This window comes from Hyla sarda, chromosome 1 (genome assembly GCF_029499605.1).
Source record: "Hyla sarda isolate aHylSar1 chromosome 1, aHylSar1.hap1, whole genome shotgun sequence".
NCBI lineage: Eukaryota > Metazoa > Chordata > Amphibia > Anura > Hylidae > Hyla > Hyla sarda.
Window position 1 is genome coordinate 608,801,268 of NC_079189.1, and position 24,103 is coordinate 608,825,370.

At 45.0% G+C, this 24,103-nt stretch overlaps 1 protein-coding gene across 3 annotated transcripts; it reads left to right on the top strand.

The window, feature by feature from the left end:
• The first annotated feature begins 3,922 nt into the window (after positions 1–3,922).
• Positions 3,923–21,033, top strand: LOC130298301 (gastrula zinc finger protein 5-1-like). 3 transcript variants are annotated; one of them, XM_056551236.1, is made up of 4 exons: positions 3,923–4,035; positions 4,496–4,535; positions 16,050–16,524; positions 20,302–21,033. In XM_056551236.1, the coding sequence occupies exons 1-4, from the start codon at positions 4,007–4,009 to the stop codon at positions 20,916–20,918; spliced, it is 1,161 nt and encodes a 386-aa protein (XP_056407211.1). In that variant the 5' UTR covers positions 3,923–4,006; the 3' UTR covers positions 20,919–21,033. The 3 variants fall into 3 exon arrangements, with proteins under 3 accessions (XP_056407211.1, XP_056407219.1, XP_056407224.1); XM_056551244.1 differs by having other exon boundaries at positions 16,050–16,512; XM_056551249.1 differs by lacking the exon at positions 4,496–4,535 and having other exon boundaries at positions 3,927–4,035.
• Positions 21,034–24,103: the final 3,070 nt, after the last annotated feature.

Sequence of the window (24,103 nt, forward strand, 5' to 3'; positions counted from 1 at the left end):
TATAATACTATAATACATGTATATACTATAATACTATAATACATGTATATACTATAATACTATAATACATGTATATACTATAATACTATAATACATGTATATACTATAATACAGACATTTAGTGTATTTTGTCCTGTTATTGTCGGTGTCCATACATCTTCTTATCCACATAGACACCTACAGTCACCGTCCTCTGATATATACACTATAATACATGTATATACTATAATACATGTATACACTATAATACTATAATACATGTATATACTATAATACTATAATACATGTATATACTATAATACTATAATACATGTATATACTATAATACTATAATACATGTATATACTATAATACTATAATACATGTATATACTATAATACTATAATACATGTATATACTATAATACTATAATACATGTATATGCTATAATACAGACATTTAGTGTATTTTGTCCTGTTATTGTCGGTGTCCATACATCTTCTTATCCACATAGACACCTACAGTCACCGTCCTCTGACATATACTCTATAATACATGTATATACTATAATACTATAATACATGTATATACTATAATACTATAATACAGGTATATACTATAATACTATAATACATGTATATACTATAATACTATAATACATGTATATACTATAATACTATAATACATGTATATACTATAATACTATAATACATGTATATACTATAATACTATAATACATGTATATACTATAATACTATAATACATGTATATACTATAATACTATAATACATGTATATACTATAATACATGTATATACTATAATACTATAATACATATTAATATACTATAATACTATAATACATGTATATACTATAATACTATAATACATGTATATACTATAATACTATAATACATGTATATACTATAATACTATAATACATGTATATACTATAATACTATAATACATGTATATACTATAATACTATAATACATGTATATACTATAACACTATAATACATGTATATACTATAATACTATAATACATGTATATGCTATAATACATGTATATACTATAATACTATAATACATGTATATACTATAATACTATAATACATGTATATACTATAATACTATAATACTATAATACATGTATATACTATAATACTATAATACATGTATATACTATAATACTATAATACATGTATATACTATAATACTATAATACTATAATACATGTATATACTATAATACTATAATACATGTATATACTATAATACTATAATACATGTATATACTATAATACTATAATACATGTATATACTATAATACTATAATACATGTATATACTATAATACTATAATACATGTATATACTATAATACATGTATATGCTATAATACTATAATACATATTAATATACTATAATACTATAATACATGTATATACTATAATACTATAATACATGTATATACTATAATACTATAATACATGTATATACTATAATACTATAATACATGTATATACTATAATACTATAATACATGTATATACTATAATACTATAATACATGTATATACTATAACACTATAATACATGTATATACTATAATACTATAATACATGTATATACTATAATACATGTATACACTATAATACTATAATACATGTATATACTATAATGCTATAATAATTGTATATACTATAATACTATAATACATGTATATACTATAATACTATAATACATGTATATACTATAATACTATAATACATGTATATACTATAATACTATAATACATGTATATACTATAATACTATAATACATGTATATACTATAATACTATAATACAAGTATATACTATAATACAGACATTTAGTGTATTTTGTCCTGTTATTGTCGGTGTCCATACATCTTCTTATCCACATAGACACCTACAGTCACCGTCCTCTGACATATACTCTATAATACATGTATATACTATAATACTATAATACATGTATATACTATAATACTATAATACAGGTATATACTATAATACTATAATACATGTATATACTATAATACTATAATACATGTATATACTATAATACTATAATACATGTATATACTATAATACTATAATACATGTATATACTATAATACTATAATACATGTATATACTATAATACTATAATACATGTATATACTATAATACTATAATACATGTATATACTATAATACATGTATATACTATAATACTATAATACATATTAATATACTATAATACTATAATACATGTATATACTATAATACTATAATACATGTATATACTATAATACTATAATACATGTATATACTATAATACTATAATACATGTATATACTATAATACTATAATACATGTATATACTATAATACTATAATACATGTATATACTATAACACTATAATACATGTATATACTATAATACTATAATACATGTATATGCTATAATACATGTATATACTATAATACTATAATACATGTATATACTATAATACTATAATACATGTATATACTATAATACTATAATACATGTATATACTATAATACTATAATACATGTATATACTATAATACTATAATACATGTATATACTATAATACTATAATACTATAATACATGTATATACTATAATACTATAATACATGTATATACTATAATACTATAATACATGTATATACTATAATACTATAATACATGTATATACTATAATACTATAATACATGTATATACTATAATACTATAATACATGTATATACTATAATACATGTATATGCTATAATACTATAATACATATTAATATACTATAATACTATAATACATGTATATACTATAATACTATAATACATGTATATACTATAATACTATAATACATGTATATACTATAATACTATAATACATGTATATACTATAATACTATAATACATGTATATACTATAATACTATAATACATGTATATACTATAACACTATAATACATGTATATACTATAATACTATAATACATGTATATACTATAATACATGTATACACTATAATACTATAATACATGTATATACTATAATGCTATAATAATTGTATATACTATAATACTATAATACATGTATATACTATAATACTATAATACATGTATATACTATAATACTATAATACATGGATATACTATAATACTATAATACATGTATATACTATAATACTATAATACATGTATATACTATAATACTATAATACATGTATATACTATAATACTATAATACATGTATATACTATAATACTATAATACATGTATATACTATAATACTATAATACAAGTATATACTATAATACAGACATTTAGTGTATTTTGTCCTGTTATTGTCGGTGTCCATACATCTTCTTATCCACATAGACACCTACAGTCACCGTCCTCTGACATATACACTATAATACATGTATATACTATAATACTATAACACATGTATATACTATAATACTATAATACATGTATATACTATAATACTATAATACATGTATATACTATAATACTATAATACATGTATATACTATAATACTATAATACATGTATATACTATAATACTATAATACATGTATATACTATAATACTATAATACATGTATATACTATAATACTATAATACATGTATATACTATAATACTATAATACATGTATATACTATAATACTATAATACATGTATATGCTATAATACTATAATACATGTATATACTATAATACTATAATACATGTATATATTATAATACTATAATACATGTATATACTATAATACTATAATACATGTATATACTATAATACAGACATTTAGTGTATTTTGTCCTGTTATTGTCGGTGTCCATACATCTTCTTATCCACATAGACACCTACAGTCACCGTCCTCTGACATCATTTATCTCTACACTGAGCAGATGAGCCTAGAGCAGCAGCCCCTGATCATGTGACTCCTCCTCCTCCATGTGACTGATCACCTGACTGTGACATCATCGCAGGTCCTATACACTCATGGTTCCTGTAGTGCTGTGTGTGTGGAGGTATGTATGTGTATATAGTATATAATGTGTGTGTATATGTATGTATATATATATGTATGTATATGTGTGTATAGTATATATCGTGTGTGTATATATTTGTATATAGTATATAATGTGTACATATACATATCTTACGGCTGCACAATATATCACAGTCACATTGTGATTTTTGCGTTTTGTAATATGTCGATTATTCCCTTATAAAAAATGTGCAGACAAAAAAGTTAAACAAAAAAATAAAGTTAATAAAAGTGAATAAGCCCCTCCACTAATAAAAGTTGATATCCCCCCCTTTCCCCATTTTTCAAATAAAATAATATAAACACAAATAAAACGTGTAGTATCGCCGCGTGTGTAAGTGTCTGAACTAATAAAATATAATGTTAAAGAAACCGCACAGACAAGGGCAGAAATATAAAAATAATTTAAAATACCTGAATTGCGTATTTTTGGTCAGCAGGCTGGAGCATCGCAGAAGAGATTGGACGGCGAGGAGGCAGGTAAGGATCCTCCCATCGTCCTCTAAAGTGATCGGTGAAACCGCGGTCATCCCAATCAGCCCGAATGAGCTGCAGGAAATGTTTATTTTTTTTAGTTTAGACGTGGTGATAAGATCTTGGGACCCTCTCGATCTCTGGGTCGGCACCACTGTCATTCTGGGCACAGAGCAAATTCCGCTCTGTTCGCCACGCCCCCTCCCATAGACATGGATGGATGGGGCGTGGCGTGATGTCACAAACGCGGAAGCTGCAAGCTTTCGTGTTCCGGATGTCGCAGCTGCCGGCCCAGAGATTGTGGGAGTCCGATATCTGCTATGCTTTCGCTAGAAGATAAGATGTGTGCAGTGGAGTACCCTTTTAACCCCTTAAGGACCATGGTCGTACGCGTACGTCTAAGCATCCTGGTTGTTAAGGACCAAGGACGATCAGCAGTCACCCCGTGCAAATGACCCCCCCATGTCGGCGATCGGCGCAAATCGCAAGTGAATTCACACTTGCGATTTGCGTGCGATTCCGGGTTATTACGGGTCTATGGTGACGCGGTGACCCGGAATATAAGGGGGATCGCGGTTGTCCAAGACACCCACGATCCCGCTGAAGGGATAGGAGTGAGGTGGCAGGGGTGCCACCCCTCCTATCCCTGCTATTGGTGGTCTAGACGCGACCATCAATAGCAGATCGGGGGCGGGGGGGTTAACTTTCGTTTTCCCCATTCTGCCCCCCCACAATAGGCGGGGCAGGACGGGGAAACAAAGGGGACCGGCGCCGGAGTCCATTTACCCTGCGGGCGACGATCGGTGTCGGAGATCGGCGGACGGTGATGACTTGCAGCAGGCTCCCTGGATCCGACGGAAGCCGGTAAGTTGCCTAGCAACATCTGGAGGGCTACAGTCCGAGACCACTATACAGTGGTTTCTATACTGTAGCACTCCAGATGTTGCAAAACTACAACTCCCAGCATGCCCAGACAGCTGTTTGGGCATGCTGGGAGTTGTAGTTTTGCAACAGCTGGAGGGCTACAGTTTGAGACCACTATATGGTAGTCTCTGAACTATAGCCCTCCAGATCTTGCAAAACTACAACTCCTAGCATGCCCACACAACTGTTTGCTGTCTGGGCATGCTGGGATATGTAGTTTTGCAACATCTGGAGGGTCATAGTTTGCAGTGGTCTCTATACTGTAGCTCTCCAGATTGTGCAAAACTGCAAATCCCAGCATGCTGGGAGTTGTAGTTGTGATCCCTCCAGCTGTTGCATAACTACATCTCCCAGCATGCCCTTCGGTGATCAGTACATGCTGGGAGTTGTAGTTTTGCAACAGCTGGAGGCAGATTGGTTGGAAAATATTGAGTTAGATAACAGAACCTAACTGAAGGTTTTCCAACCAGTGTGCCTCCAGCTGTTGCAAAAGTACAACTCCCAGCATGCATGGTCTGTCAGTACATGCTGGGAGTTGTAGTTTTGAAACAGCTGGAGGTTTGCCCCCCCATGTGAATGTACAGGGTACATTCACACAGACAGGTTTACAGTAAGTTTCCTGCTTCAAGTATGAGCTGCGGCAAATTTTTCGCTGCAGCGCAAACTCCTAGCAGGGAACTCACTGTAACCCGCCAGTGCGAATGTACCCTAAAAACACTACACTAACACAAAATAAAGGGTAAAACACTACATATACACCCCCCTTTCACTGTCCCCCCCCCCCCCAATAAAAATGAAAAACTTATTGTACGGCAGTGTTTCCAAAACGGAGCCTCCAGCTGTTGCAAAACAACAACTCCCAGCATTTCTGGACAGCCACTGACTGTCCAGGCATGCTGGGAGTTTAGCAATAGCTGGAGGCACCATGTTTGGGAATCACTGGCGTAGAATACCCCTATGTCCACCCCTATGCAATCCCTAATTCAGTCCTCAAATACAAATGGCGCTCTCTTACTTCAGAGCCCTGTTGTATGTCAAGGAAACCTGTTTAGGGCCACATATGGGGTATCTCCGTACTCGGGAGAAATTGCACTACAAATTTTGGGGGGGCTTTTTTCCCCCTTATGAAAAGGAAAAGTTGGGGTCTACACCAGCCTGTTAGTGTAAAAACACTTTACACTAACATGCTGGTGTTGCCCTTTACTTTTTATTTTCACAAGCAGTAAAAGGAAAAAAAGACCCCCAAAATTTGTAACGCAATTTCTCGTGAGTACGGAAATACCTCATGTGGGTGTAAAATGCTCTGCGGGCGCACAACAAGGCTCAGTAGTGAGAGCGCACCATGTACATTTGAGGCCTAAATTGGTGATTTGCACAGGGATGGCTGATTTTACAGCAGGTTCTGACAAACGCAAAAAAATAAATACCCACACGTGACCCCATTTTGGAAACAACACCCCTCACGGAATGTAACAAGGGGTATAGTGAGCCTTAACACCCCACAGGTGGATGGGAAAATGAAAAAAATATTTTTTTTTCACTAAAATGCTGGTGGTACCCTAAATTTTTCATTTTCACAAGGGAAAATATGAAAAAAAGCTTTCCAAAATTTGTAACCCCATTTCTTCTGAGTAAGAACATACCCCATATGTGCATACGAAGTGCTCTCAGGGCGAACTACAAGGCTCAGAAGAGAAGGAGCGCCATTGGGATTTTGAAGAGAGCGGGGCCGCGCGCTCCGGGACGTGACAGCCGTGGAACTGGACAGGCGAGTGGATTGGGATGCGACCCGCGAGCGGGCGCGTCCCACTACGCGGATCGCATCCCCGCCGGCAGTGACAGTGCAGCGCTCCCGGAGCGCTGCAAAGAAGAGAACGCCGCAATCGCTCCGGGGAGGAGCAGGGACCCGGAGCACTCGGCGTAACGGTACCCCCCCCCCCCTTTGGTCTCCCTCTCTTTTTGGAGCCCTCTAGTGTAGGCCACCAATACAGACGGGAGACAAGCTGAATGGACTTTATAATGCCAGCATGACCAGCCAGGTGAGAAATGCCCCCATTTGAGGATCTTGAGGCGAAGGCGTGGGGGAACGAAAGTCTTTCCAGGGGGGGTTTACCCCAGTGAGGCTGGAGCCGAGGAGACCAGGCACTCAGGCGGAATGATATGCTGCAGAGGGGCTTCAGACTCGGAGGCATCAGAGGAACGAGAAAGGGCGTCAGCTCTGACATTCTTGTCAGCGGGACGGAAGTGTATCTTGAAGTTGAAGCGGGCAAAAAACAACGACCACCTAGCCTGGCAAGGATTCAGACGCTGAGCGGACTGGAGGTAAGACAGATTCTTGTGGTTAGTGTAAATGACAATGGGGTGTTTGGAACCCTCCAATAGATGTCTCCACTCCTCGAGTGCTAACTTGATGGCCAGAAGTTCACGATCTCCAATAGAGTAGTTATTTTCTGCCGGAGAGAAAGTATTTGAGAAAAAGCCACAAGTAATATTACGTCCGGTAGCGTTTTTTTTCAGAAGTATGGCTCCGGCTCCGACTGAGGAAGCGTCTACTTCCAGGAAGAATGGTTTAAACAGATCAGGTCTGGACAGAACTGGTGCAGAGGCGAAGGCTGCTTTGAGGCGATTGAAGGCCTCATCCGCTTGTGGAGGCCACGACTTAGGATTAGCATTCTTCCTGGTCAGAGCCACAATAGGGGCCACAATGGTGGAGCAGTGTCACGATTCGGCTTACAGGTAGTGGATCCTCTGTGTCAGCGAGGGATTGGCGTGGACCGTACTGGTGGACCGGTTCTAAGAGGCTACTGGTGTTCACCAGAGCCCGCCGCAAAGCGGGATGGTCTTGCTGCGGCAGTAGCAACCAGGTCGTATCCACTAGCAACGGCTCAACCTCACTGACTGCTGAGAAGGCGTGGGACAGAAGGACTAGGCAGAGGCAAGGTCAGACGTAGCAGAAGGTCGGGGCAGGCGGCAAGGTTCGTAGTCAAGATGGATAGCAGGAGTTCAGGTAACACAGGCTTTGGACAACACTAAACGCTTTCACTGGCACAAGGCAACAAGATCCGGCAAGGGAGTGCAGGGGCAGTGAGCAGATATAGCCAGGGAGCAGGTGGAAGCCAATTAAGCTAATTGGGCCAGGCACCAATCATTGGTGCACTGGCCCTTTAAGTCTCAGAGAGCTGGCGCGCGCGCGCCCTAGAGAGCGGAGCCGCGCGCGCCAGCACATGACAGCAGGGGACCGGGACGGGTAAGTGACTTGGGATGCGATTCGCGAGCGGGCGCGTCCCGCTGTGCGAATCGCATCCCCGACGGCCATGTCAGTGCAGCGCTCCCGGTCAGCGGGACTGACCGGGGCGCTGCAGGGAGAGAGACGCCGTGAGCGCTCCGGGGAGGAGCAGGGACCCGGAGCGCTCGGCGTAACAGTACCCCCCCCCCCCTTAGGTCTCCCCCTTTTTTTGTCCGACAACTGCTTTACCTGGGACGAGGACACCGGGAGTGAATGGAGGGTTTCCTCAAAGGCAAGCAGTACAGCAGGAGTGGGAATGGGGAGGGAGGGCAGAGGGCGAAGCCTGGCACGGGGCAGTGTGTCACCAGGACGGGGGCCATGAGGAGGCACTGAGGCTTGCCTGACGGGACTGGGAGGGGGGGGGAGGCACTTCCTATGGCAAGCAGAGTCCCAGTTCTTGATCTCCCCGGTGGTCCAGTCAAGGGTGGGAGAATGAAGCCGGAGCCATGGCAGACCGAGGAGGACCTCAGAGGTACAGTTGGGAAGGACGAAGAACTCAATCACTTCGTGATGGGGTCCAATGCACATTAAGAGGGGTTTTGTGCGGTAACGCACGGTGCAATCCAATCTAACTCCGTTGACCGCGGAAATGTAGAGCGGCTTGACGAGACGGGTCACCGGGATGCAGAATTTATTCACCAAAGAATCCAAAATGAAATTCCCAGAGGCACCAGAGTCCAAGCAGGCCACGGCTGAGAGGGAGGAGTTGGCTGAAGGAGAAATCCGCACGGGCACCGTGAGACGTGGAGAAGCAGACTTAGAACCAAGAGACGCCACACCCACGTGAGCTGGGTGCGTGCGTGCGTTTCCCAGACGTGGAGGACGAATAGGGCAATCCACCAAGAAATGCTCGGTACTGGCACAGTACAGACAAAGATTTTCTTCCCTACGGCGATTCCTCTCTTCCTGGGTCAGGCGAGACCGATCCACTTGCATGGCCTCCTCGGCGGGAGGCCCAGGCGTAGATTGCAACGGATACTGTGGGAGAGGGGCCCAGAGATCTATGTCTTTTTCCTGGCGGAGCTCCTGATGTCTCTCAGAAAAACGCATGTCAATGCGGGTGGCCAAATGGATAAGTTCTTGCAGGTTGGCAGGAATCTCTCGTGCGGCCAGCACATCCTTGATGCTACTGGATAGGCCTTTTTTAAAGGTCGCGCAGAGAGCCTCGTTATTCCATGATAATTCGGAAGCAAGAGTACGAAATTGGATGGCGTACTCGCCCACTGAAGAATTACCCTGGACCAGGTTCAGCAGGGCAGTCTCGGCAGAAGAAGCTCGGGCTGGTTCCTCGAAGACACTGCGGACTTCAGCGAAGAAGGACTGGACTGTGGCTGTGGCAGGATCATTGCGGTCCCAGAGCGGTGTGGCCCAAGACAAGGCCTTTCCTGAAAGAAGGCTCACTACGAACGCCACCTTAGACCATTCTGTAGGAAACAAGTCCGACAACATCTCCATATGCAGGGAACATTGAGACAAAAATCCACGGCAGAGTCTAGAGTCCCCATCAAATTTGTCCGGCAGGGACAAGCGGAGGCTAGGAGCGGCCACTCGCTGCGGAGGAGGTGCAGGAGCTGGCGGAGGAGATGGTTGCTGCTGTAGCAGAGGCAGAAGTTGCTGTAACATGGCGGTCAACTGCGACAGCTGCTGTCCTTGTTGGGCAATCTGCTGCGATTGCTGAGCGACCACCGTGGGAAGGTCAGCGAGACTTGGCAGCGGCACCTCAGCGGGATCCATGGCCGGATCTACTGTCACGATTCGGCTTACAGGTAGTGGATCCTCTGTGTCAGCGAGGGATTGGCGTGGACCGTACTGGTGGACCGGTTCTAAGAGGCTACTGGTGTTCACCAGAGCCCGCCGCAAAGCGGGATGGTCTTGCTGCGGCAGTAGCAACCAGGTCATATCCACTAGCAACGGCTCAACCTCGCTGACTGCTGAGAAGGCGTGGGACAGAAGGACTAGGCAGGGGCAAGGTCAGACGTAGCAGAAGGTCGGGGCAGGCGGCAAGGTTCGTAGTCAAGATGGATAGCAGGAGTTCAGGTAACACAGGCTTTGGACAACACTAAACGCTTTCACTGGCACAAGGCAACAAGATCCGGCAAGGGAGTGCAGGGGCAGTGAGCAGATATAGCCAGGGAGCAGGTGGAAGCCAATTAAGTTAATTGGGCCAGGCACCAATCATTGGTGCACTGGCCCTTTAAGTCTCAGAGAGCTGGCGCGCGCGCGCCCTAGAGAGCGGAGCCGCGCGCGCCAGCACATGACAGCAGGGGACCGGGACGGGTAAGTGACTTGGGATGCGATTCGCGAGCGGGCGCGTCCCGCTGTGCGAATCGCATCCCCGACGGCCATGTCAGTGCAGCGCTCCCGGTCAGCGGGACTGACCGGGGCGCTGCAGGGAGAGAGACGCCGTGAGCGCTCCGGGGAGGAGCAGGGACCCGGAGCGCTCGGCGTAACAAGCAGTGGGGAATAAACTGTCGGTAATAGTTGGAAGCGTTGGATAGCGCTGAGTTCAGAACGGCGTGGCCAATCCAAAACAGCCGACAGTTTATCTGGATCCATTTGAAGCCCTTGGCCAGAGACTAGGTAACCTAGGAAAGGAAGACTGTTGCATTAAAAGAAACATTTTTCGAATTTAGCATACAGGTGGTTTTCACAGAGTCTTTGGAGCACTTGATGGACATGACGACGGTGTTCCTCTAAGTTAGAGGAAAAAATCGATGTCATCCAAGTAAACCACAACACAGGTATACAATAAGTCCCGAAAGATCTCATTAACAAAGTCCTGGAAGACTGCAGGAGCGTTGCAGAGCCCAAAGGGCATAACTAGATATTCAAAATGTCCATCTCTGGTATTGAAAGCGGTCTTCCACTCATCACCTTTACGGATGCGAATAAGATTATACGCGCCCCTTAAGGCCAGTTTGGTGAAGATACTTGCTCCGCGTAGACAGTCAAAGGGTTCAGAGATCAAAGGTAGGGGATAGCGGTTTTTATGGTAATTTTATTTAAGCCGCGGTAGTCAATACATGGACGTAAGGATCTATCCTTTTTAGAAACAAAGAAGAACCCCGCTCCAGCAGGGGATGAGGATTTCCGAATAAAACCTCTCTTTAGGTTCTCCTGGGACAATCATAAGGTCTATGAGGAGGTAAGATCTCTGCTTGCTTTTTGCAGAAAACATCTGAAAAGTCCTGGTAAGCCTTGGGAAGGCCCGGTAAAGGTGAAGCCTCAGGGGTTTGAAAAGTGGGAGCAGGTGTGAGGCATCGCTTGTGACAAGAAGGACCCCAACTTTTGATCTCCCCGGTGGTCCAGTCGAGGGTAGGAGCATGACGTTGGAACCACAGCAGGCCGAGAAAAACTTCAGAGGTGCAGTTAGGCAGAACGAAAAATGCAATTTTTCATGGTGAAGTCCAATGCTCATGGGCAGGGGTTCAGTGCGGTAGCGCACAGTGCAGTCCAATTTCTCTCCGTTAACAGAAGAGATAAAGAGCGGATTGACGAGACTCGTTACTGGAATACTGAACCTATTAACGAAAGAGGCAAAGATAAAGTTTCCTGCAGAACCTGAGTCCAAGAAGGCCACTGCTGAGAAGGAGGAATTGGCGGAAGGAGAAATCTGCACAGGTACAGTCAGACGTGGAGAGGCAGAATTCACACAAAGAGTCGTTTCACCCTTGTGAAGTAGGTGCCTGCGTTTCTCCTGACGCGGAGGGCGGATAGGACAGTCATTTAGGAAGTGTTCGGTACTTGCACAGTACAGGCACAAATTCTCATTACGGCGGCGAGTCCTCTCTTGTAGGGTCAGGCGAGACCGATCCACTTGCATAGCCTCCTCAGCGGAAGGCACAGGAACAGATTGCAAAGGACGTTGGAAGAGAGGAGCCGGGGAGAAAAACTGCCTGGTGCGAACAAGATCCTTTTCCTGTCGAAGTTCCTGGCGTCTTTCTGAGAAACGCATGTCGATGCGGGTGGCCAAATGGATTAGTTCAGACAGATTTGCAGGAATTTCTCGTGCGGCCAGGACATCTTTGATGTTACTGGATAAGCCTTTCTTGAAGGTCGCGCAGAGGGCCTCATTATTCCAGGATAGCTCAGAGGCGAGGGTATGGAACTGGATGGCGTATTCACCCACAGAAGAACTCCCTTGGACGAGGTTCAGCAAAGCAGTCTCGGCTGAGGAGGCCCGGGCTGGCTCCTCAAAAACACTACGTACTTCTGAGAAGGACAGGAGCGTAGCGGTGGCGGGATCGTTGCGGTCCCAAAGCGGTGTGGCCCCATGACAAGGCCTTTCCAAACAGGAGACTGACCACGAAAGCCACCTTATTCCGTTCAGTAGGGAATTGGTCCGACATCATCTCCAGGTGTAGGGAACACTGGGACAGGAATCCACGGCACTGTTTAGAGTCCCCATCAAACTTGTCCGGTAGAGACAGGCGGAAGCTGGGAGCAGCCACTCGCTGCGGAGGAGATGCAGGAGCTGGCGGAGGAGATGATTGCTGTAGTTGCGGCAGAAGCTGTTGCAGCATAACGGTCAATTGAGTCAACTGCTGTACTTGTTGCGCGATCTGTTGTGATTGCTGGGCGACCACAGTGGTTAGGTCAGCGACACTAGGCAGCGGGACCTCAGCAGGATCCATGGCCGGATCTACTGTCAGGAGCAATATGCAGCGAGGACACTGGAGGTGGATCCTCTGTGTCAGTTAGGTGATGGCGTGGGCCGTACCAGGGGAACGGAATCTAAGGGGTTACTGGTTTTCACCAGAGCCCGCTGCAAAGCGGGATGGACTTGCAGCGGCAGGTAACCCCCAGGTCGTTCCACCCGATAGCGACTCAACCCCAACTAACAGCTGAGACAGGCACGGTACACAGGGACAAGGCAAGAGCAAGGTCAGACATAGCAGAAGGTCAGGGCAGGCAGCAAGAGTCGTAGTCAGGGGCAACAGCAGAAGGTCTGGGTACACAGGCTTGGAAATGCACTAAACGCTTTCTCAGGGCACTAAGGCAACAAGATCCGGCGAGGACAGGAAGGGGAAGTGGGTTTTTATAGGAATGGGAAGTGATTGACACTGATTGGGCCAGGCACCAATTAATGGTGCACTGGCCCTTTAAATCTCAGAGAGCTGGTGTGCGCGTGCCCTAGAGAGCGGGGCCGCGCGCGCAGGGACGTGACAGCCGGGGAACGGAACAAGTGAGTGGATTGGGATGCGACCCGCGAGCGGGCGCGTCCTGCTACGCGGATCGCATCCCCGCCGGCAGTGACAGTGCAGCGCTCCCGGTCAGCGGGTCTGACCGGGGCGCTGCAGAGAAGAGAATGCCGCGAGCGCTCCGGGGAGGAGCAGGGACCCGGAGCGCTCGGCGTAACAATAGTATTATAGTATATACATGTGTTATAGTATTATAGTATATACATGTATTATAGTATTATAGTATACAGCCATCACCTGCGATTGAGAAAGGGAGCTGTGACTCCCGAAACGCGTCTTGCAATAAGCTTACTATTTTTATTTTCTATGATTTCTTTATGCTGTAAAAAATAAATTATTTACTATATACCCTATACCCACGACTTCGGGTATTTCCTTGGGAGCGCCACCGCAGCTTTTTTCCTATTCTTCCACAATCGCATGTTGACGGCAGCATGAACATACGATGCTTTTGTATGTCAGGGCCATCGCATAAACGGCTTCAGCTGCCGCCGGATAGCCGTTTATTGTGCCCCATGAGCTCCGGTGATGTCTCTTACCTGTCCTCGGGGCTCCGGCGCGTCTTCTTCGGGATCTCCTGCATCGTCTGCTCTCTCCATCGTCGTCATCACGTCGCTGCGCACGCCGTCCCGTCATCCAATAGGAGCGGCGTGCGTAGCGACGTGATGGCGGAGACGGAGAGCAAGGATGCCATGGAAGGAGAGGCCTTGCTGGAGCGTCGGGGACACCCGGGGACGTGGCGACAGCGATGGAGGGCGACATCCAGGGCAGCGGTGACGAGTATAGCGTGAGTATAACCTCCAATACCAGTGGTCTTCAACCTGCGGACCTCCAGATGTTGCAAAACTACAACTCCCAGCATGCCCGGACAGCCAACGGCTGTCCGGGCATGCTAAGTGTTGTAGTTTTGCAACATCTGGAGGTCCACAGGTTGTAGACCACTGTCGTATACTTGCCATTGCACGGATCCCTCAACATACGATGGTTTCAACAAACGATGGTCCATTTGGAACAGATTACCATTGTATGTTGAGGGACCACTGTACTTTTATATGTTATTTTTACATTTATTATTTAGTATTATCATTTGCACAGCCGTAGGGCCCTGCGGCTGTTGCTATTATTATTGATCTATAGTGGTAATAATTGTTATATTTAAGTATTTGGTCTGGAAATCTAGATTTTTTTCCATTTGAACCAATAAGCCATCATACATCCTTTTTTGTGGTTCGTGTGCTGAGGACTGAGTAACCCATTTTTACCCATATATACCTTAATATACCTATGTGCAGGAATGTAAGGAGAAAGGGGGTGTGACTGTGACCTGGCCCGCAAGTCCCTGATCTCCAAATAAGCGTGGCTTTTGATTATGTATGCATCACACTGGCCGATCCATCCTGTTTATAAACATGGGGGGAACATTGTATTAAAGGGGTACTCCGGTGGAAAAACAATTTTTTTTTCTTTTTAAATCAAATGGTGCCAGAAAGTTAAACATATTTGTAAATTACTTCTATTAAAAAATCTTAATCCTTCCTGTATTTATTAGCTGCTGAATACTACAGAGGAAATTCTTTTCTTTTTGGAATGCTCTCTGATGACATCACGAACACACTGCTCTCTGCTGACGTTATTATAATAATAAGTCTTTATTTTGTCCTTAGTGGGATTTGAACCCAAGGCCCCAGCACTGCAAAGCAGCAATGCTAACCACTAAGCCACCATGCTGCCCTTAGCATACATCTGCTATGCACGGTTGCTAAAATGGACAGAGATGTCAGCAGAGAGCACTGTGCTCATGATGTCATCAGTGTTCCAAAAAGAAAGGAATTTCCTCTGTAGTATTCAGCAGCTAATAAGTACTGGAAGTATTAAGATTTTTTTAATAGAAGTAATTTACAAATATGTTTAGCTTTCTGGCACCAATTGATTTAAAAAAGAAAAAACATTTTTTTCCTCCGGAGTACCCCTTTAATGGGGCTCAGAACTCCTTTTGTTATTTTTGGTCTGTGTCAAAATTAATGATCTTTTCTGCTCATATAAAACATTCAACGTGACTTTTACTGTCTGATGACTTTTACAATATTTCTTCCCCATTTTATCATTCAGGGAGAAGATATGAACAATATTAATGTTCCAAAGACAGATTGGAGCGGTGATGAGCAATATAAGGAGAACAATCCTACAGGGAAAGATCTGATCTATATTAATGCTACAGACATAAAAGAAGAAGAGACAGATGTGAGCGGTGATGAGCAGTATAAGGAGGACATTCCTACAGGGAAAGATCTGATCTATATTAATGCAAAAGATATAAAGGAAGAAGAAAATACAGATGTGAGCGGTGATGATCAGTATATGGAGGACATTGCTACAAGGAAAGATCTGATCTATATTAATGCTAAAGATATAAAGGAAGAAGAAAATACAGATGTGAGCAGTGATGAGCAGTATAAGGAGGACATTCCTACAGGAAAAGATCCAATCTATATTAACGCTGTAGACATAAAGGAAGAAGAAGAGGAGACAGATGTGAGCGGTGATGAGCAGTATAAGGAGGACATTCCTACAGGTAACCATCCAGGTGAGTAGTAACCACTAAATGCAGGAAACAGATTCTACTCAGTCAGTGGCAACAACAATGTTTTGTGGAATTCTTTAAGCTCTGTGTCCTGTCTCTTTTCTGCTGTATGTTCCTCCATTCAGCCAAACCTGTGACTCAGTTATGGGAGATAACACATTTATAATATGGATGCAGAATACAGCTGGAATATAGACATGAAATATACCTATGTGCAGGACGTAAGGATCGCAGTGGAAAGGGGGTGTGACTGTGACCTGGTCTGCAGGGGACACATGTCCCTGATCCCCCAACAAGCGTGGCTAACGATTGTGTATGTGTTACACTGGAGGCTCCGTCCTGTCTCTGCAACCATGACTTCCGGTGTGGGCAGCATCTCTGTATGGCGCTGTCTGCATAGGGAGCTCAGAGAGTTGGAGCCGCGGGGAGCAGAGCGATTAGAGAGGTTTTTTTTTTTTTCATTGGGCTACTACTATATGGGGGCACCGAGGGGGCCTAAGTACTATATGTGGCACTATTGAGGCATAATAGTGGGGGCGCAGAAGGGACCTAACTACTATATTGGTGCTCAAATTTGGAACTATTACTGTGTGGGGCAATACAGATATGTAAAGTGGTGGGGATTGTGCTGGATAAAGGAACACAACATTTTTGTCAGCAGATTCTGACAAGTTTTGACCAGGAAAAGTCTTCATGGCTGTCTGGGCCAGATAGAAAAGAGTCACTGGATGTATCTGTAATCACTTATATGGTCTGCAGAGCCCTAGTATACAGCTAGTATGCCACCAAGACCAACATCTACAAGGAGTTTGTATGTTCTCCTCTTGTTTACGTGGGTTTCCTCCCACACTCCAAAGACATACTGATAGGTGAATTAGGAATTTATATTGTGATCCCCAATGGGGACAGGGAGCAACCTGAGTGATAATAAACTGTGTACAGCGCTGCAGAATATGTGGGCGTTATATAAATAAAGGCGTTTTTATTCTGTGCCTTACACTGATATGATACCCCCCTGTACCCCCACACTGATATGATACCCCTCCTGTGCCCCCACACTGACTCCATGTTTGACAATGCTATCCAGTGTACATCTTGGTCAGTGTATACAATCCTTGAACAGCAGTAGGAGGGTGCATATTGTTGTGCGGGTTGTTCATTTGGAAGCCCAGATCCTGGATCTAGAGGAGCAACTGGAAAGACTGAGATGTATTGACAACATGGAGAGGAGTCTGCTGGGTACTGAGCGGGCACTCTGTGGGGTAGAGGTGGGGAGGATAGTGGGATGGAGGTGCAGGACAGTCAGGCAGTTAGCTGGGTTATAGTTAGAAAATGGGGTAGAAGGAAAAGTGTCAGGGAGGCTAGTCCTGATCTTACACCCCAACAAGTTTGCCCGGTTGGCAGATGAGGGGATGTTCAGAGTTAGCGATGCTGCAGCAAGATACTGCCTCTGACCACCAAGGGGTGTCTGCTCCAGTAAAGATGGAAGGAGGAGTGCAGGGCAGGCCAGACAGGTACTGGTAGTGGGGGACTCTGTTATTAGGGGGACAGACAGGGCGATCTGTCACAAAGACCGAAATCACCGAATAGTGTGTTGTCTTCCTGGCGCTCGAGTTCGGCACATCGCGGATCGGGTTGACCGGTTGCTGGGAGGGGCTGGAGAAGCCCCAGCAGTCATGGTACACATTGGCACCAATGACAAAGTAAGAGGTAGGTGGAGTGTCCTTAAAAATGATTTCAGGGACTCAGGCCGTAAGCTGAAGGAGAGGACCTCCAAGGTAATATTCTCTGAAATATTACCTGTACCAAGAGCCTCACCAGAGAGGCAGCGGGAGATTAGGGAGGTAAACAAGTGGCTCAGAAGCTGGTGTAGGAAGGAGGGGTTTGGGTTCATGGAGAACTGGGCCGACTTCTCTGTCGTATACAGGCTCTACCATAGAGATAGGCTGCACCTCAATGGGGAGGGGCGCTGTGCTCGGGGTGACGATGTCCAGAAGGTTGGAGGAGCGTAGCACTCCAAGTTTTTTTTTTTTTCCCCCATATCGTGCACACTCACCATTACTAGTCCTACAGCATAATTTGTTTCATTCCAGCACAGCTGCATCCGTGTGTTTTTATTACTGTAACTGAGTCATGTAATCACCAGCCTGACCCACAGAAAATGACATTGCTTAATATGTCAGAGGTAGTGGTCAGTCCTAGATCAGCTAAATTCCTGTGAACTTCAGGATGACATCATCACATAGCAGATCTCTCCTGCTAGCTCCCAGAACCCTCCCCTTCTAGCTCTATCTTTATACCGCTGCTGCTATCTCTATGGGATCAGCATATATAGGAGTTATACACCCTCCCCCTTCCAGCTCTATCTGTATACTGCTGCAACTATAGGATCAGAATGTATAGAAGTTACACACCTCCCCTCCCTGCTCCTGTCTGCTGCTGCTATGTCTGTGGGATCAGGGTATGAGTTGTCATACACCTCCCTAAAGTTGTGTTCACATATCGTTTTGCATTTTTTCAGTTTTGACCATTTTTTTTTTATCTTAGCAAAAATGTTCCTATTTACTTGTAACTTTTGCAGCGATTTTATAAAATTACGGCCAAAAGGCAGAAAAAGAAGTAAAAACACCTCAATTGTGATTATAGGTCAAACCACTTTCTACTTATGGTAATATTTCTTTAAAAATGCACTTTGAAAAAGAAAATGCATCAAAACTGCACATAATGTGAACTGAGCTCAACCCATATATGAGTCTAATCAATTCACCTGGCTTAACTCCAGCACCAACAACCTAATTAGACGACCAGGTGCAGTGATGAGACCCCGCCCCCTCTCTCTCTGCAAAACCAGAGGATTCATGGGAAATGTATCAGAAAATATTTTCTGTTCTAAAATAGGAATAAGGTACGGCTGAGAACCCATGCCTGCCACATCAGCTAAAACAGGTAAGCACAAGGCGTACACAATAACATCTTCAATGTTCTCTAATAATAGCCTATGCTGCACTATATAAGTATAAAATAAATCCCATAGCGCTTTTTTTTAAAGGGCTATTCCAGGATTTCTTTTCTTCAGCCTTTGATCCCATGATGTTTAGTTATAATCCTGTGTTATTTGCTTCTATTTCCTCCGTGTGTCACTTTGTCCCATTTTCATGCACAGGACCCCACCCGGAAGTGCTGTAGTGCAAGTCTTTTTATTTAACTGTTGTCTCTGTCCTTTCCCAGCATTCCAAGCGGCCAGAGACATTATGTGATGAGTCACATGGTCTCCAGGGGGCGTGGTTATGCCGCAGTGGGTGGGTGGGTGGATAGCATTACTTCAGTAAATCCCATCCACCCTGCTATCCACCCACCCACCCACTGCAGCATAGCCACGCCCCCTTGTGACCATGTGACTTATGACATTTAGGGTAGGGTCACACGTAACGGATCTGCAGCATTATTTACAACCTTCAAAAGAAAGGTGTCATTACAAAGTACAATTGGTTCACAAAGGACAAGCCCTCATATTAGTCTATAGATGAAAAAATAAGAGTTATGGAGGAAAAGTGGTGCAGTTGTCCATAGCAACCAATAACATTGCTTCTTTCATTTTTCTCTTTTTAGAATAAATGAAGAAATCTGGTTGCCAAGGGCAACTGCACCACTTTTCCTCTACTCCCCATATGTCTCCCATATCTCCCCATATGTCTATTAAAAGGAAAATTTTTAATGTCCTGGGTCATTAAGGGGTTAAGATTATTGCTTAAAAATATAATCTATTTTATTTCTTCACAGATGACTGTACCAGGAGATCAGAGGAGAATCTTATATCTTCAGATTATAAAGCAGATGATGATATCACACAAGATACATATGAAGAACATTCCATTATCCCAGATACACCCTCAGCTCCTGTTATACATGTTCGACCTAAAGATTCATCTCAGTCTGATAAACAAAATAAGGAGGAGCCATTTTCATGTTCAGAATGTGGGAAATGTTTTACTGTGAAATCAGATCTTGTTAAACATCAAAGAACTCATACAGGGGAAAAGCCATTTTTCTGTCCTGAATGTGGGAAATGGTTTACTCAGAAATCACATCTTGTTACTCATCAAAGAATTCACACAGGAGAAAAGCCATTTTCATGTTTAGAATGTGGGAAATTTTTTACTGAGAAATCGGTTCTTCTTAAACATCAAAGAATTCACACAGGAGAAAAGCCATTTCCATGTTCAGAATGTGGGAAATGTTTTACTGTGAAATCAGATCTTGTTAAACATCAAAGAACTCATACAGGGGAAAAGCCATTTTTCTGTTCTGAATGTAGGAAAGGTTTCGCTCAGAAATCAAATCTTATCAGACATCTAAGAATTCACAGAGGAGTGAAGACAATTGAGAGCAATACATGACACAGATAACACATCTATATATTAACCATGTACATAGGATATCTGACATTTATACATATATCATATACTGCATCTCCAAACTTGTTCCCAATTGTTAATAAAAGTTTTCTTTTAGAACGTAGTCACCGATCCAGCGATGTCATCACTATAGTTTACATGGTAGGAAAAGAGTGTGATATATGGTTGTGACATTATATAAAGTCCTATAGGTGTTGGGGAACATTTATAGACAATTATCCCAAGTAACAAAATGAATGTGTTACGCCTAGCGCTCCGGGTCCCCGCTCCTCCCCGGAGCGCTCACGGCGTCTTTCTCCCTGCAGCGCCCCGGTCAGTCCCGCTGACCGGGAGCGCTGCACTGTTCTGGCCGTTGGGGATGCGATTCGCACAGCGGGACGCGCCCGCTCGCGAATCGCATCCCAGGTCACTTACCCGTCCCGGTCCCCTGCTGTCATGTGCTGGCGCGCGCGGCTCCGCTCTCTAGGGCGCGCGCGCGCCAGCTCTCTGAGACTTAAAGGGCCAGTGCACCAATGATTGGTGCCTGGCCCAATTAGCTTAATTGGCTCCCACCTGCTCCCTGCCTTTATCTAGTCTCCTCCCTTGCACTCCCTTGCCGGATCTTGTTGCCTTGTGCCAGTGAAAGCGTTTAGTGTGTCCAAAGCCTGTGTACCTGAACTTCTGCTACCCATCCTGACTACGAACCTTGCCGCCTGCCCCCGACCTTCTGCTACGTCTGACCTTGCTTCTGCCTACTCCCTTGTACCGCGCCTATCTTCAGCAGCCAGAGAGGTGAGCCGTTGCTAGTGGATACGACCTGGTCACTACCGCCGCAGCAAGACCATCCCGCTTTGCGGCGGGCTCTGGTGAAAACCAGTAGTGGCTTAGAACCGGTCCACTAGCACGGTCCACGCCAATCCCTCTCTGGCACAGAGGATCCACTACCTGGAAGCCGAATCGTGACAGTAGATCCGGCCATGGATCCCGCTGAGGTGCCGCTGCCAAGTCTCGCTGATCTTCCCACGGTGGTCGCTCAGCAATCGCAGCAGATTGCCCAACAAGGACAGCAGCTGTCGCAGTTGACCGCCATGTTACAGCAAATTCTGCCTCTGCTACAGCAGCAACCATCTCCTCCGCCAGCTCCTGCACCTCCTCCGCAGCGAGTGGCCGCTCCTAACCTCCGCTTGTCCCTGCCGGACAAATTTGATGGGGACTCCAGACTCTGCCGTGGATTTTTGTCTCAGTGTTCCCTGCATATGGAGATGTTGTCAGACTTGTTTCCTACAGAACGGTCTAAGGTGGCGTTCGTAGTAAGTCTTCTTTCAGGAAAGGCCTTGTCTTGGGCCACACCGCTCTGGGACCGCAATGATCCTGCCACAGCCACAGTCCAGTCCTTCTTTGCTGAAGTCCGAAGTGTCTTTGAGGAACCTGCCCGAGCCTCTTCTGCTGAGACTGCCTTGCTGAACCTGGTCCAGGGTAATTCTTCCGTTGGCGAGTACGCCATACAATTCCGTACTTTTGCTTCTGAACTATCCTGGAATAATGAGGCTCTCTGCGCGACCTTTAAAAAAGGCCTATCCAGTCGCATCAAGGATGTGCTGGCCGCACGAGAGATTCCTGCCAACCTCCAAGAACTCATCCATTTGGCTACCCGCATTGACATGCGTTTTTCTGAGCGACACCAAGAGCTCCGCCAGGAAAAAGACTTAGATCTCTGGGCACCTCTCCCACAGCATCCTTTGCAGTCTTCGCCTGGGCCTCCCGCCGAGGAGGCCATGCAAGTGGATCGGTCTCGCCTGACCCAGGAAGAGAGGAATCGCCGTAGAGAAGAAAATCTCTGTCTGTACTGTGCCAGTACTGAGCATTTCTTGGTGGATTGCCCTATCCGTCCTCCACGCCTGGGAAACGCACGCTCGCACCCAGCTCACGTGGGTGTGGCATCTTTTGCTTCTAAGTCTTCTTCTCCACGTCTCACGGTGCCCGTGCGGATTTCCCCTACAGCCAACTCCTCCATCTCAGCCGTGGCCTGCTTGGACTCTGGTGCCTCCGGGAATTTTATGTTGGAGTCCTTTGTTAATAGATTCAGCATCCCGGTGACCCGTCTCGTCAAACCGCTCTACATTTCCGCGGTCAACGGAGCCAGATTGGACTGCACCGTGCGTTACCGCACAGAACCCCTCCTGATGTCTATCGGACCCCACCACGAAAGGATTGAGTTCTTCATTCTCCCCAACTGTACCTCTGAGGTCCTCCTCGGTCTGCCTTGGCTCCGGCTTCATTCCCCCACCATTGATTGGACCACCGGGGAGATCAGGAACTGGGACTCTGCCTGCCACAGGAAGTGCCTCTCCCCCCCTCCCAGTCCCATCAGGCAAGCCTCTGTGCCTCCCCATGGCCCCCGTCCTGGTGTCACACTGCCCCGTGCCAGGCCTCGCCCTCTGCCCTCCCTCCCCATTCCCACTCCTGCTGTACTGCCTGCCGTTGAGGAAACCCTCCATTCTTTCCCGGTGTCCTCATCCCAGGGGAGGCAGTTACCGGACAAAGAGAAGGGGAGACCTAAGGGGGGGGGTACTGTTACGCCTAGCGCTCCGGGTCCCCGCTCCTCCCCGGAGCGCTCACGGCGTCTTTCTCCCTGCAGCGCCCCGGTCAGTCCCGCTGACCGGGAGCGCTGCACTGTTCTGGCCGTTGGGGATGCGATTCGCACAGCGGGACGCGCCCGCTCGCGAATCGCATCCCAGGTCACTTACCCGTCCCGGTCCCCTGCTGTCATGTGCTGGCGCGCGCGGCTCCGCTCTCTAGGGCGCGCGCGCGCCAGCTCTCTGAGACTTAAAGGGCCAGTGCACCAATGATTGGTGCCTGGCCCAATTAGCTTAATTGGCTCCCACCTGCTCCCTGCCTTTATCTAGTCTCCTCCCTTGCACTCCCTTGCCGGATCTTGTTGCCTTGTGCCAGTGAAAGCGTTTAGTGTGTCCAAAGCCTGTGTACCTGAACTTCTGCTACCCATCCTGACTACGAACCTTGCCGCCTGCCCCCGACCTTCTGCTACGTCTGACCTTGCTTCTGCCTACTCCCTTGTACCGCGCCTATCTTCAGCAGCCAGAGAGGTGAGCCGTTGCTAGTGGATACGACCTGGTCACTACCGCCGCAGCAAGACCATCCCGCTTTGCGGCGGGCTCTGGTGAAAACCA